This window comes from Rhinolophus ferrumequinum, chromosome 17 (assembly GCF_004115265.2).
Source record: "Rhinolophus ferrumequinum isolate MPI-CBG mRhiFer1 chromosome 17, mRhiFer1_v1.p, whole genome shotgun sequence".
In the NCBI taxonomy this organism is placed as follows: Eukaryota; Metazoa; Chordata; class Mammalia; order Chiroptera; family Rhinolophidae; genus Rhinolophus; species Rhinolophus ferrumequinum.
In genome coordinates, this window is record NC_046300.1 from 5,040,364 (window position 1) to 5,056,533 (window position 16,170).

At 41.7% G+C, this 16,170-nt stretch overlaps 1 protein-coding gene across 1 annotated transcript in view; it reads left to right on the top strand.

The window, feature by feature from the left end:
* Positions 1–11,682, top strand: part of ARL8B (ADP ribosylation factor like GTPase 8B) — a 41,065-nt gene extending 29,383 nt beyond the window's left edge. The window contains exons 2-7 of the mRNA XM_033132375.1: positions 373–453; positions 2,313–2,386; positions 2,786–2,879; positions 5,270–5,337; positions 5,616–5,686; positions 9,445–11,682. Of these exons, the coding sequence (XP_032988266.1) occupies positions 373–453; positions 2,313–2,386; positions 2,786–2,879; positions 5,270–5,337; positions 5,616–5,686; positions 9,445–9,494 (438 nt within the window). The 3' untranslated portion in view covers positions 9,495–11,682. The remainder of the gene's footprint in view (positions 1–372; positions 454–2,312; positions 2,387–2,785; positions 2,880–5,269; positions 5,338–5,615; positions 5,687–9,444) is intronic.
* The last annotated feature ends 4,488 nt before the right edge of the window (positions 11,683–16,170 follow it).

Consider the following 16,170-nt stretch of genomic DNA (forward strand, 5'->3'; position numbering starts at 1 on the left):
ATTGAACTGGCGACCTTGGCATTAGGAGCACGGCACTCCAATCACCTGAGCCACCAGGCAGCCCCAATAAATTTTCTTATGTAGTTTTAATGTACAATATTTCTTTTTTCAACTTAAGGAAATATGTAATAAATTACCTTAAATTCAAAAATATCTTTAATGAGAGAATATGTCCCTGTATGTACAAAATAATGTACCTCTTCAAGAAATAAGGCTATAAGGAATGTTTTCTGAAGGCAGATTGGTACCACCACTAAAAAGGGAGTTACTTACTAAGACGGGCACAGAAGCAGTGTTGAAGCTAGATGCCTATGCAGTTGTATGTCTTAATGATACTGATCATTCTAACTTCACATGTTGTCTTCTGTTCAGTCAGGTCAATTCAGTGAAGACATGATACCCACGGTGGGCTTCAACATGAGGAAAGTAACTAAAGGGAACGTCACAATAAAGGTACGTCATCTTCTTGCCTAGTGCGTTTAAATTGTCAGTCTGTACAGCTGGGAATTTTTCTGCTTGCTTGTTTGTTTTTTACATGAGTATTTATAATTCTTAACTAATGAATGGGCCTGTTCCAAAAGAGTATAAATCAGCTTTGTTTTTTTCTTTCTCTAATTGTAAGAGTTGAATGGTAAGTGCCCATAGAAAATGTAGCATATGGGTTGGCAGAGGTAATATTTGGGATTTGATTTTTCCTAGGAATAAAAGATGTTCCCCATCTTTCAGAGTATTTGGAATGTGGTATTATTTTATGAACAATATTTTATATTGAGAAATAATAACTTATTATTTATAATATTGGTAATTTAGTATTATATTTGTGGCAGCAAATACGGTAACTCAGTTTTCCCTTTCTTTACTACTAAGCCCTAAAATTAAAACTATAAAATGGGAAAAAATTAACTTTTTAAACATAATTTTGTCTTCAGAAAGAGTTTGAACGATGGACTGTTGGACCATTTACTAGGGGGGCCATATTTTAGGGGTTTGTGTTATTGTTTTTGGTTCAGTAGTTCATGAGAGTTACTTCTCCACTGAACAGAGGGGTAGTTACTTCTATATATAGCCTGGGCTCTTGTGGCCATTTCACCCAGTTGCCGTGGCTCACAGAAGCTGCTTACTAATTCTTTCTGTAGCTCATCTAATGAAGCCCCTGACTTTTCAGGTATTAATATACATCTTTTTATGTATGTTACCTGTGTCTATAGCTAAATCGGAGACCTCTTGAAGATAAATACCATGACTGTAGACTTTTATATAGCCCATCGTCCAGAATAGTACCCTACGCAGTAGACATACTAATGAAATTACTGTGCGTAGCGGCTTTCATACGGATAAAATGATTTTATACAAGAAAAACACCTAGGTAAGAGTGGTGGTTGTGGTATTTACAGAATAATTAAAAATGATTAGGCATTAATGTATACCCAGTCGGACAATTAAACTTTAATAGATTCTAAACAAACTTGTTTTCTGTCTTGGCATTCAGATCTGGAAGATGCGTGATTCTGGAGATTCTCAAAGTGTTATCTTAAAAGATATATACAGTAGTCCCCCCTTCTCTATGGTTTTAGTTACCTGCGGTCAACCACGGTCCGAAAATATTAAATGGAAAATACCAGAGATAAACAATTCATAAACTTCAAATTGTGCACTGTCTAAGGAGTGTGATGAAGTCTTGTGCCATCTCTACTCTGTCCCACGTGACTCATCCCTTTGTCCGGCGTACCCCCCTGTATACGCTCCCCACCTTTAGTCACTTAGTAGCCGTCTCAGTTATCAGGTCAACTGTCACCCCGATATCGCAGAGCTTGTGTTCAAGTCACCCTTATTTTCTTATAATTGTTCTATTGTGTTATCAGTTATTGTTGTTAATCTCTTACTGTGCCTAATTTATAAGTTACACTTTATCATAGGTGTGTATGAATAGGAGAAGACGTAGTATATGCAGGGCTCAGTACTATCCTTGGTTTGAGGCACCCACTGGGGGTCTTGGAATATATTCCTTACAGATATGGGGGGACTGCTGTATTTTCAGTATTGGAAATTTATTGGTAAACAGGCAAAGAAAGTATCGTACAAAAACTAAATCTATGCTCAAGCAGAATTTAGTAGATTTAGTGTAAATATATTAAATATGAACTTTAAGTTTAGAAGGAGCCCTGGAACTTCCAGATTAAGAGGTTGTTCGAGCTCAAGTTTTTGAGGAGCCGTTGGCTCTAACATTGTGAAAATGAGCATATCTGCCTGATCTTTGTCCTTCGATGAGTGACCGAAATGTCTGTGCTGAGAGCTGCCTGTCTTGCTTGCAGATCTGGGACATTGGAGGGCAGCCCCGGTTCCGGAGCATGTGGGAGCGGTACTGCCGGGGCGTCAACGCCATCGTGTAAGCGCTGTGAGGCCCGGCGGCAGGGAGCGGTCAGCGGGGTTGCTGCTTCTCAAGTCTCATTTCTGATTTCAGCAGTAACAGTCTTTCTCAGGGGCCGATTGGGATAATCCATTACATGAGACTTTAAAAAACTTAATCACAGAATGAGAGCTTTATTTGTTTTTTGTTTGTGCAGCTCTGAGCTAAGGGATATAAGTGTGTCACCATCATGTCTTAGCTCCTGAGAGCTGTCTGTGTAAAAGTTTGGGGTGTGCAATTTTTCTTTATCTAGAACTTGATTCTGATTAACAATTTCAGTAGTATAAATCTTAAGAAAATTAAAAATTGGCAATATTAACTGTGATCATCAAAGAATATGAAGAAGGCATATTGGGATCACTTTATTTTTTTTTATAGTTACATGATAGATGCTGCAGATCGTGAAAAGATAGAAGCTTCCCGAAATGAACTTCATAATCTTCTAGATAAACCCCAGTTACAAGGAATTCCAGTAAGTATGGATGATTTGTTATTTTACATTATATAGAACTATGTATTTATTATATCTAATATATCTATTATTAAAATCATACAGTTCTGTTAGTGATATTTGGTGTCAGTAAAATGCCGCCTGTTTTAAAGTCTGGAGGGCTTACATTAACTGAGCACCTGCCGTACTGGGCCTGGTGCTGTTTCTCCATCTCTTAACCAGCTGTTTATTAAGCTGCAGCGGGAGCAGCGCTCAGTGCTGAGGACAGTGATGAGCAGGTGCCGAGAGACGCCTCCCTGCCCCGGAGCTCGTGGTTAGTGGCAGGGTGGATGCCCTGAAATCACCTCAGTTATACAGCTCTGATAAGTGCCACCCAAGAGAGGTACCTGGGGCTGTGAGACTTGTAGATAGGAGATTTGATTGAGTGTGAGGGAAGGAAAGATTCCCCAAGAAGTGATGCTGGAGCTGAGATGTGAGGGATGTGATGCTTGGAGGAAGAGAGTTCCAGACAACGGCCGTTGGTAGGAGTCAGCAGGGCACTGAGAGGCGGCCGGTCTGTCCAGCGCACGGTGTGGGGGTGGAGTGCGGCCAGCCGTGTGGCAGCTGAAACACTGGAGCAGGCTGGGCTGGGGAGGAAGCCACGCAGTATTTGAAATGATCAAGTTTATTTTCGTATCATTCTGATTTCAGTTTCAGAATGGATTGAAGTGGCGAGAGGGGCTGGAAGCAGGCCAGCCTTAGGAAGCTGTTGAAGCTGTCCCAGCAGACTGCTGCATCATGGGTTAGGCTGAGAAGGAAACAGGCTTGAGCGAGCGATAGTTAGGAAGGCAGTCCCTCAGACGTGGTCATGGCTTAGAAGGAAGACGTAGGGCACAATCCCTCGTTTCGGGCTTATGTAGTTCGATGGAAGGTGCTGCCATCTGTTGAGCTAAGGAGTGTTGGAAAAGGACAAGGCTCTAGCCTCGTGACAAGTTCATGGGTGTCAGGTACTTGAAGATGATTCTCTTAGTTAATACTCACAACATGCCGAGGTTGGCGGTGTTATCTCTTCTTTATAACAATTTGGATCCATGTCTATCTGATTGTGAAGCCTGTTCTTGTTCTTCTACATTAAAAACTCGTTCTATAAACCATGAGTAAAAATCAGTCTCGGTGACTACAGGCTTCTTCGTTGCAGGCAGTAGGAAACTGGTGCCCCTTCCCTGTCAGAACGGCTTCCCTGTCCGTGTCTGCCTACATCACTGGCTCTGCCGTCAGAGTTTGGATTGACCGTAGATTATGTGCCCATGCTCTAGCGAAAAGGAAAGCCAGGAAAGAAATCATCTACAGGAGCAAGTCACTTTATTGGGCAGCAGGTTCACGAGGTGGGAGAGTTCCTAAGTTGCCAGGCAACCCCATAACCAATAGCTGATCACAAATGACCATGATGTATTATGAGAAACTGAGGCAGGTCCCGCTGGAGAACCTGGAAGAACTGAAATAAGGGTAAGAGTTGGAGAAGGGAAGGCAGGCTGAGCGGACAGACTGAGGTTTGGCTCTTGGCCCGCCGACTCTCTGGTCTAACGTCCCCCTGGCTCTCGCTGCGTCTCTGTGCTCGTCTTTGTCCTTTGAGTGAATAAGAGTCTAGGGCCTATGAATGGAAGCGGTTAGTGTCCAGACTCGGGGGTGGGCCAGGGGGGTGGCTAAGTGAAAGGAATAGGTATGACGGGGTAGACATCGTGTGTGCTTTGTTGGCGTGGGTCAAGGTACAATTCTTAGGAAACACTGACTTAGAATGTGGATGTTATCAAACACGTTGTATGCACTCACAGTCTCTGATTTCTGTGAGGCAGAAAGGATTTATCTGGGAAAGATAGAGTGGTAGTTAGGAAGCCCATCTCTGCTTTGGTCTTTCAAAGCACGTGTAGCAATCAGATAACAGTTATTCCCAGAGTTGATAGCTACTGTATTCTTCTGCTCCCCAGACTTCTCCATTGTCTGAGCGTATTCATACATGAAATCCTATAGGAGGCATCCAGAATTTTAAAAGCTTATTTACATGTTCACATGGTTATAAAAGCTTACAGAGAGAAAATGGTTAAAAATTGTTCCCCTGCCCTAGACTGTTAAGATCATATTCACATTTTGGTAAAGATTTATTAAGAAATAGCAGAATGCACACTGTAGACTTAGAATATTTTAAAAGAACTTGGCAGCCAAATAGTAAATCAAGGGCCTCTACATATGGAAGTTAAAACGAATGCTAATTTGAATGACTAAATGAGTGAGATAGGCCACCATTTCCACAAATATGCTTTAATATTACAGCATGTGGCCACGTTCTCACTGTAATGTCTGCGGATAGGAATATGACACACTCCTGTGACATTGTCTTACGTTAAGTTTACTCTTACTACCTTTTCTGTTCAAAGGTGCTAGTCCTTGGAAACAAGAGAGATCTTCCTAATGCCTTGGATGAGAAACAGCTCATTGAAAAAATGTATGTCTTAAGAATGAATGATGACGTTTTTAGTTTTTTTTTAATTGGTTCTAAATTATAGTGTTTTGCCCACTGCTTTGTTTAGCATCATTGCATTATTCAGTAATGATCACAGCCATGATTTTAACTTGACCTACCAGAGAAGTGAATCCCTAAACTTTTAGTAGTAAAATAATTTCTTCAGTTTAGTAATTAAAAAACAAGTAAAATTGAGCAGAGTGATAAGTATGACAGGTGTTTTAAGCACAAACTTATTCTCTTAATTCTGCTTCTTATAGGAATCTGTCTGCTATTCAGGATAGAGAAATTTGCTGCTATTCAATTTCTTGCAAAGAAAAGGATAATATAGGTAAGAAGTAACCGGTGTTTTTGAAAGAAATGGGTATCGTTGGAAGGGGTGTCGAATGACTCGTACTGTTTGTTATCCCCATTGCTGTTTGACTGGCTTCCTTTATAGAGTACTATTGCTTTTGCTGCAGGAAAAAGAGTAGACATTATACCTTTTGACAACAAATAAAACATCCTGAATCTGTTCTGTGCTATTTAAAGAAGTAGATGCAATAAAGACACGAAGTTAAGCATATGAGCTATCAATTTATTGTATTAATTTTTGCAGAGCTAGTATCTAGCCGTGCTTTATAACAAAATGACATTTTGAAATAAGACTTCACACAAATTGGTCCATAGGCACTAACAATTTTTCTTTTGTTGAACCGGCACATTACTGCTCTATGCTAGCACTCTATTGGAGTTATGAGCCCCAAATACCCTTTATCTACTTCATGTCTGTGTTGATTTCCTAGCACTGCCTTAGCAAAGTCCCACAAACTGGGTGGCTTTAAACAGCAGAAATTTATTCTTTCAAGTTCAGGAGGCTAGAAGCCCGAGGTCAAGATGTTGGCAGAGCCGTGCTCTCTCTGAGGGCTCTAGGAGAGACCCTTCTGGCCTTTCCCAGCGGTGGAAACTGCTGGCAGTCCTCGGCATTCCTGGGCTTGGAGCCACATCGCTCCGGTTTCTGCTCCAGCCTCACGTGGTGGCCTCCTCTGTGTGTCTCTGTCTGTGTGTCTTCTCTTCTTATAAGGACACATGTCATTGGATTAGGAGCCACCATAATCCAGTTTGACCTCATTTTAACTAAGCATATCTGCAAAACAAAGACCCTATTTCCAAATAAATTCTGCGGTTCCAGGTGAATGTGAATTTTTAGGGGACACTGTTCAATCCAGCGTCCTTCAAGAATAGTGTGTATGATTGAACTGTAGTCTCTTAGCTAAAATTAGGTGAGGGATTATTTCAGAAACAACAGTGTATTTGTTTGCAATAAAGAGTGTCAGAATAGAGTATTTAAAAAGGTATTTTTAGAGTTTTCCTTTAGCCTTCATTCAGTGTGTGCTGGTTCTCATTGTGCCGAACTTCTTCTCAAGTCAGCTCCCCTCGTAGCTCAGCTCCTTCCCCTCCTCAGCGTGTTCTGATGAGCTCATGTTCATCGTTTTCTGGCTAAGTTGGGGCTTCTTTTAGATACCACCCAAAGCAGTGTGAGCTCAGACTGTGCTGATGGACCCTAATCTTCTCTATTAAATGGATAGAATAAGTGACTGGTTACATTGGAGCATTCAGTTGATTTGAGAACAGACTATTCAAGCATTTAATGTGACTGAGTGTTTATTTTTTAAAAATATTTCCTATGTTGAGGGGAACTCTTGTCAAGTTTTAAGTTGTGCCTTCAAGAGGACATTTACTTACACTCCCATGGTTCTCTGAGGGGTTTTTATTCCAGGACACTGTTGGCAGAGTCTGGAGACAATCTCTGGTTGTCAAAGTGAGGAGGGTAATTCTGGCAGCCAGTAGTGGAGACCAGGAATATTCTAAACATCCTACATACCCCACAGCAAGTAATTGTCAGCGGGGTGAGGTTGAGAAACCCTGTTCTATACTAACCAGGATTTTTATTTAGTACATTGTGCTATGGTGTAAATCCATTACCCCCTTACATTTTCTCTCCTATTTCCTAAAATGAAGGGAGAAAATCAGTCCTTTAGATAGGACTTCTTGGCTATTCAAGTCAGAACATCCTCTTTAATTTCAGCTTTTATAACAGATTTTAGTGTCAAATTTATCTTACTAAATTTAACTTACTAAATTGCTCCAAAATGTATTTAGTGTACATGGCTTACACGTTACACTTCCAGCTTCCTGATGTGGTACCAGGAACACTTTAATTTCACTGGTAATGTGTCCTCAGACCCACACACAACAGATTCCTTCTGGGAGAAGGATCTTGGCAAAGATGGCTCATATCTGTGGCTGTTTTTGTCACAGAAAATGACTGTCTTATTTTTTTCTGCCTTCTCATCTAATCTTAAGGATCCATCTGTCTAGTGTCCACAAGATTTTTTTGTTTTTAGTGAATTTCTGAAATATTTATACCTGATTATTTCAATTTTAGATTTACCTTTCTCCCCATTCAGTTCAAACGAGTGTGGCTTTGCTCTTACTACACAGACTGCCTTTCCTCCTTGTGACGTGCAAACGACCTGCTTGGGCAGACGGGCTAAATCATTGTTCCCACATCGGCGGCCAGGGCGTGTTGGTTCAGCTATCAGCTGTAGGCTGTGCTGTGTGTGTGTGGCCTCTAGTTTCTCTGATGGCATGTGGGCTGGAATTTGCACTCGACTTGCAGGCGTGGAGAATAGAAGACTGCTTCTAAGAGATGCTCATGTATGCTTTATGTGGCCCACACAATTTAAAGAGCTCAAGGACAGGAATTCAGTGTTTTGACTTAGCCGACTTCTCGGTCTGCGTGCTTTTCTTGGCTAATCTCGGTTACTGCTGTCTCAGGTGCCACCTGTAGGTGGCATCTTGCCAGTCTCCATCTCTTCCTCAGATCCATGTAGCTAAAGCTACCTGTGGGGCATCTCCATGATGTATTACATTCTGCCCCCAAACTCCATGTGCCCGCGGCTGAATTCTGAATCTGTTTTCTAAGGCTGTTCTTCCTTTTGCCAGTGCCAGCCGACAGCTCCGGGACACGCACACTCACTCAGGCCAGAGTGTCTTTCTCGCCTCCTCCACGTCGTCAGTTAGCAGGCCTGTCAGTTCTGCACCGTGATCATGCTTCCCATTTTACTCCCCTCCATCCCCACAGCACTTGGCTTGCTGCAGGCCTTGCTGTCTTTCCTAATCCCGTGGAGACAGTCTCTCTGTCGGCAACCCTCCAGACTGTCCTCCTCTCGCTGGGACTGAGCTTACTAAAATAAACGAGGATAATTTACCTGCTTAGAATTCCCCACTAACTTCCTATTGACTTGAGAATAAAATCCAAATCTCTTAGCACCTCAGAATGGCACACAATACTATCTAGCTCCCTCTAGCCCTGTGGTTCTCAACTGAGGACGGTTTGGCTCCTCAGGGACATTTGGCAGTGTCTGGAGACATTGTTGTTGGTTGTCACAACAAGTGAGTGGGGAATAGTGATATGGCATCTGGTGGTACAGGTCATGGATGTGGAGAAATATTCTGCTGTGCACTGGTAAGGGCCTCTCCACTTCCCAGCAAAGAATTAACCAGCCCCAAATGTCAAAAGAGTGAGGTTGAGAACCCCTGCTCTGGCCTAAGCAGCAGTGGCACCCTTTCCCCATCCCTCTACGTTGGCCGCTTCTTATCACTTCTGATCCACCCAGCGCTCCATACTGTTTCTTTCACCTAGAATTCTGCGGGGTGGCCCCCCAACCCCAAATGATTACTTGTATGTTTTCTGACTATGATGCTGAAAACTCCTCAAGGGCAGAGAGCGGTTCTCCTGTTTCTTTGTATTCAATACCCGATCTTATAGGCAGTCGGTAAATTTTTGAACGAATCAAAGATGGCATAAGCTGTTCTTTCCACAGTTTCACTTGGAAATCAGAGACTCTTCAGTCTCTCGTAATTCCTCAAATTGTCCTCTTGAAGCTCAGGTAATGGGGAACAGCAGTATAGATACAGAAAAGCAGAAGTGGCTTTTCTGTACAAGATACAGAAGGCCCCGGCTGTGCTTTGATTTAGCTGCGTTTTAAAGATTATATCTCTGATGTTTAGTTCCCTAATGCCTTTTTTTCCCTCCATCTGTAGATATCACACTTCAGTGGCTTATTCAACATTCAAAATCTAGAAGAAGCTGAAAAGCATCTCCTGACGTCTTCCAGTCCTTCCTGGCTGTAATCCTAGAATTATTGCCCGTTCCTCTGAAGTACTTCCCAGAATACGGTCCTTCCTAAACCCAAGAAATTGCCTTTTTCAGAGTTTATTTCTCATGCGCACTGCTGAAGATGTGTATCCCTAATCCTTCATAAAGAATCAACTAGAGTTGTCACGATAAAGTCAGCACACACAGAAAGGCTTCTGACACACACTTGTCTTAAACAGTGTGTAGAGCTTTTTTAAAAAAACACACTTTCGACCATCTTAAATCAAGAAGATTACATATTTCTGTTCTGGTCTTTGTGGGCCAGATTTTTATATTGGTTTTCAGTAAATGTCTGTCTATGGTATTTCATTCTAGAGTCCAGTAGCTTAATACTGATACTGGCTTGATACAGCATGAAGTTTCTAGTGCCACACACAGTATTTAGAAAACTTTTAGCCTGACTCACGTGGGCTATAAACATAATGTTTACATAGCCCACAAATGCATGTGAAATGTATAATTACACCTTAGGAATTTTAAAAATGGTCTGCAAAGAAAGAACAGAGACACCGGATCAGTGTTGTTATGGGTTCTTTACACTGGTGAGATGTTACGTGATGAATTTTAAATACTTTCTGCTTTCTGAGCATTCTTCATCACCAGACAGCAGTTGGGGTGTGGGAGGAACTGAGGCGTGCTCTTTTGTATCTGTCCAGGTCATTACTTCTATATTTTTTTCTTCCTTTTTTGCTTGTTCAACACACTTTTTTAAGGGGTTGGGAACTGAATATTTTTTCAAAAGCTTTCGTGAATTTAGAGCATTCCAGCCAATATAATAAAACGTGTGAAGAATGTCAGACTTTGTTCAAACACCTGTTTGTTCTTTCTATCTCCAGTCATTAAGTCAGTGCTGCTGCACGACTCTAACTAACTCCTGACTTTTTATATCCAGTCCTAATGTTGACTTTCAGCACAACACGTACCTACAAACAGAAAAGTTCTGACTTCCTCTCTTCCTGATGGAAGGTTTGGCACTCTTGCCTGGTGCCATGAGACATCTTGATTATTGTGACAACTCTAGACCTGCCTGCTTTATCTGATGTAATCACACGGAGTGTCTGCAGGTTGATTACCAATCACGCAGAGCTGAGGACCGGAGGCTGGTCACTGTCGGCCTCTATGACATGGAGATGTATAAACTGAAAATGAACGCGTTTTGTAGTTTAGTGATCTCCATATCCATAAAGGGACATATTACTACTGGTTCACTTGTAAATTGTTGTTCACATAGACCACTGTCGTAGATAAAACTCTGTCTGTGGTACGCCTGCCTGTGTGTTGCCTCACACTGTGTGTGATTTTGTTTCTCTTGTTAAGCAGCACTCATGTGGACCGTGCATTTCCAAACGTGGTGAGCACTCAGAGTGCAGTCAACAGTAAGTTCTTTTCACGAATACCAGTTTTAATTTATAGACTGCCATGGCCTTAACAATATTCTGTACAGAATCCTGCACTGTGCTGCCCAGACACTACTTACTTTTCTCCAGTCACATTTTTATGGGTAGAATCTCGGCTTTTAAAATTCTGTTCTTACCCTTTGAAGCATGTTGCGTACTTCCTTGATGGGATGGCTGGGTCTGTAAGTGAAGGGACATTTAAACTTGCTACTGTAGTTCAGTGCCATCAATGGTCGCTGGGAACTGTTACAAAGAACGTGGCAATTTGTGCCTAAAACAGAGGACTCGGAACTAGAGTGTGTGGCTGTGGGAACCGCAGAGGCCATCCGTGACCTGTAGCTTTACCTGAATGTGTCTGTGTGTCTGGGTGTTGCTTTTGGCATTTGAAGACATCCAGACAGCACCACCATTTTCCTGTGCATTAACCTCTGCATGTGAACACTTACCAGTTACTGAACTTTGTAAATACATGGATTTTATTTCAGTGGATGCATTATTTGTCTGTTTACTGCTCTTCTCAGCTTTATTCAATAAACTTGCATTTTGAGGGTTGTATTGACAATTTTAACTTAAAATGTGCATCATGATGGAAGGTGCTGACTTTTTTGGAAGGGGGTGGAAAGAAAGTTACCATGAACAGGGTCACTTGACCACAGAGAAAGAAATCAACTCTCAAAGAATTGGGTCTGTGGGCTAGTTAAAATCGCAATAAACTTTTAAAATGTCCACACGGCTGATACTGCGACTTTTTTGAGGGTGGGTGGAGGAGTAGTAAACCGTCATGATACACTAACGTCAGGGCTTTTCAGAGTGGCAACACTAGTTAGCGTGTTCTAATCCAGTAGTTCTACATATCATAAAACTCGACTAATACACTGAAATTGCAAGACATGCTTACTTCATTCACTTCCAAACTGGAAAGATTTAAAATATTAAACATGATGGTTTTCCCACAAAGGCACATTTATACAGTAATGTGTTTGGCCTATTTTGCCAGTATGTTGTCTTAGGCATGATAAAAGGGAACATTTATCAAAGCTATTGGAGAAATTATTTTATGTATTAGGTTGGTGCAAAAGTCATTGCGGTTTAAAAGGTTAAAAGCAATTGCAAGAACCGCAGTTACTTTTGCACCAACCTAATATTTTTACTCAGGGAAGTTCAACTTGGCTTTTCCTCTGTATCTCTACTGACGTTCTGTATGGCCAAACCCTTTTGGCCAATTGGATGTGTAATTTAGCATCTGTATGTAGGACAAGTCCGTAGGATATCAAGTTTAAATTTTTTTACTGAATTGGTTGGAGCCACGTAGTGAAGCAATCGATTTGCTCCTCTTCTCACCACCCCCCTATCTCAGCCATTTTTGAAGGAGTTGGGGGCGGAGGAAATATAAAGTCAGCTTACTTTACCCTTGATTCTAAGTTTATATCTGCTTTCAAAAATTGAGACTTCTAAACTTAGTCCCTTCGATGGTGTCAAGTACGTTGATTGTAGTGGACACTCTAGTGCTCATTGTTTTGACAGGAACTAATCGCTTTGCATCTGCTACCCATACGGGATGCAGTTCCCCTGAAGTCTTGTGGGTTTGGTAATTCCAACCCTCGGGACCTGGCACATTGACACTGGAATGGAAGTTTAAATGCACTGTAGCCAGCACTGCAACTGTACGTCCAGTTGTCAGGTAACTTGAAACTTGCAGGGAAACCACCCTGTTTTAGTACTTGAAATATTTTCATTTTGCTACAAACTTTAAAGAGCGTGTCCTCCACAACATGGATGTCAGTGCAGAGACTCGAAAAGGAAGACAGTAAAGCAAACACTAGCCTTGCCAACTTCCCTTACGTTTGCAGTTCTACAAATGGGTGGCCCACTGCAGGTGTTTCCTGTTGATTAGTAAATATCCTCCACACAATTTCTGTTTAAACTTCAGCTATTAATAAAAATGGGTACTTGTGTACAGAAGTAGACCAGTAACGAAACGCGCTGGATGGACTGCCACGGGAAGTTCTGTAATCGGAGCCACAGTAGTAGCCATCCATCTCTCCAGTTCATTAACACGGCCTCTCTCCAGTAAATCATTCTATTTTAAATCCCAAGGCAGCTGGTGGCTTAGGCGATGCAGATTTCCCAGCAGGAATCTGGAGTGGGGGACAATACCTCATTTTTTGTTTTGTTTTCTACTAGGGCCTGCAAGTGTCACATTCATAAAAGGAAGCTATGTGATAGGGAAAGAAGGGTCAGTTTAAAATGTTAATATGTCTTGGTTGTCAGGAGTGCTGGATTAGCATCGAGAGAGTGGTCGTCTCTGAGCTGTTAACTGACTGGTGAGTTGCTGAAGCCTCTCTGGCTGGGTAGTTTTCCCATCTGTAAAGTGAATCCTAGAGGATTTCTTACAGAATTTCCCCCACTAACAGGTGGAGGTTCTAGCGGCCGGCCGAGAGATTTGAGTGGTGAACAGCAGAGACATGAAAACAACCATTTGTCCTAGTAAATACGTTAGTGTTGCACGTTCCTTCCACTTGAAAATAATCCAAAACACAGAAATGTTTACATTTTATAACTTTACATTTTAACATAGTTAATGACTATAGATCACAGACATTTGCCAGAATGATACAGTAACATTTTCTTCGGAAATGCTGTAAACACGGGCTTATATTTTGAAAGCCATTTATAATTTTTAAAGCATTTCTCCCAAACTGCAGAAAAATGTTTATTCTGGTCTACAATGTGGAAAAATATACTACCAATCTGGGGGTAAATGCTTTAGAGCTAATGTTTAAGTGCAGTATTGCTAGTTTCTGCTAGAATTTACTTGGAGCTTGGAGAAACCTCGAGCAGTTAGGAGATATGAATACTTTAAAAGGAATGAGGGAAAGGGAAAACCAACAGAACCAGTGTTTTTCCCTTTGAACATGGGAAGTAGAACGTTAACGGATCGCTAGTGGTCGTATTTCCTCCAACCAGCTCTTTATAACCTCCAGCTCTGGCCTCGCATCGGTTTTGTAGTCTGTCACACGACACTGTCTTGTCCCACATTTTAAGAGAGCCCATCACTTCTGTCTGCTGTCACCCAGTATATGAATTAAGTAACTCCTTTTTCTGTGTGTATCATTCTCTGCAGAGAAAGAAATTGCTATTATTTGTCCTACCACTAATTTATGAAAGCACTATCTCTTCCTCGCCCTTCCGAGAAGGGTCAAGAATTTATGTAAGTCCTACTTTTCTCTGGAAGCATCAGTAACCGAAGGGCGGGGGTACAACCTGTGGGTGGTGGGTATCGGTTCCTGCTGGACAGTCGCTGCATTTGATGTAGTGGTTTAGTAGTTAGAAGAGGTGGGAATGGAAGCTCATCACTTTTTCTCTTAAGTTCCATTTATTTTTTGGATAAGTTGATTATTGATAGGTAAGTCACATGATTCAAAACTTGAAAATACATTTAAACACTGAACTCGATCACATCCATAACTGAGTAATCACCCCTCCACCTCCACCTTGGCCTCATGGTAACCCTTACCCACTTTCTTATCTTTCCAGTGGTGTGTGTGTGTGTGTGTGTGTGTGTGTGTGTGTGTGTGCGTGCGCATGCGCGCTTTGTTGTGTCTTTTTTTTCCATTTCTTACATAGAAGGTCGCACACTGATTTGGACATGGCTTTTTTCCACATCAGTAGAGCAAGTTTCTCATTCCTTTCACAGCTGCTGTTTCCCACTTCATTGTGTATGGTTGTCACTGTGGGGATTCCACGGTTTATTTAACTGACCTGTTGATAGACATCCGGGTTGTTCATAACCTTTTGCTTTTATAAACAGTGCTGCAATGAACCATTGTGTACACCTGCAGCAATTCCCAGAAGCATGTCTGGGTCAAAGGGTAAATGCATTTGTACCTAAGCTAGGAATTGCCACGTGGCCCTTCAGGGAGGTGTACCAGTGTTTATTTCTACCAGTCTCTGTCCCTTGTGTCTTGCCAACAGTGTGTTGACAAACTTCTGGATTTCTGCCCATCAGATAGGTGGGAACAATAATATACTATTCCATTTTAAAGCAAATAGGAAAATTAGCTTACCAAATTGAGGGAAAATATTACCTTAGTTCTGGAGTTGGATCTTCACCAAACTAACAATGGGAGTATAGGTAATCCCCCCTTTTTTTTAAGTTTATTTCCCCCTCACTTTTATAAAGCAAGTATATATTGCTTCAGAAAGAAGCAATAATCAGAATTTTAAAAAGTCATCGTTATTATTGGGCGGCCGGATGGCTCAGTTGGTTAGAGCGCAAGCTCTTAACAGCCAGGTTGCCGGTTCAATTCCCGCATGGGATGGTGGGCTGCACCCCCTGCAACTAAGATTGAAAATGGCGACTTGGAGCTGAGCTGCGCCCTCCACAACTAGACTGAAGGACAGTGAGTTGGAGCTGATCGGCCCTGGAGAAACACACTGTTCCCCAATACTCCGCAATAAAAAATTTAAAAAAAATTGTTTTAAGTCATTATATCACTTGATTTTTTTTTTTTTACATTATTGCTTTGGGTAATAAATCATTTACATCTTAGAGTAGTAAAATCCCTCCTCTTTTTTTTAAGTTTAAAATTTTTATTTTAAGTGTGTTTTTCCAGGACCCATCAGCTCCAGGTCGAGTAGTTGTTTCAATCTAGTTGTGGAGGGTGCAGCTCACACTGGCCCATATGGGGATCGAACTGGCAACCCTGGTGTTACGAGCATCACGCTCTAACCAACTGAGCTAACCGGCCGCCCCTAAAATATCTCCTTTTAATAGACTTTTAATCCTGATACTTAACATAGGAAGCTCTGGGACTGCACTTTGAGGTCACTAAAGAACCAGAGCTTTTTTCTGGCTTTGCAGTTTTAGGGACCTAATGCAATGACTCATGCACTCACTCACAAGACTGGTTCTGAAAACTGGAATGTCCACCTACTTACAATGGAGGATATCTTCAAAAGCCAGGTCACCTCCTTCAGCATCAAAGTAAGAGGGAGATTGAATGTGGATCGCCTTGTGAGATATAACCCCAAACCACAGAGATTTAGGACGACGATGTGTAGAAGCTGGAAAAGGTTGAGTTAAATAGAACTGGAATTAGACTTGAGGACTCAAAAGCTTTTTCAGCTGCCCTTGGACTGTGGCATTTTAGCCCTTGTCCTATTTTATACTGTTTCCTTAGACACTTTTTCCCCCTAAAATAGTGCTTTGAA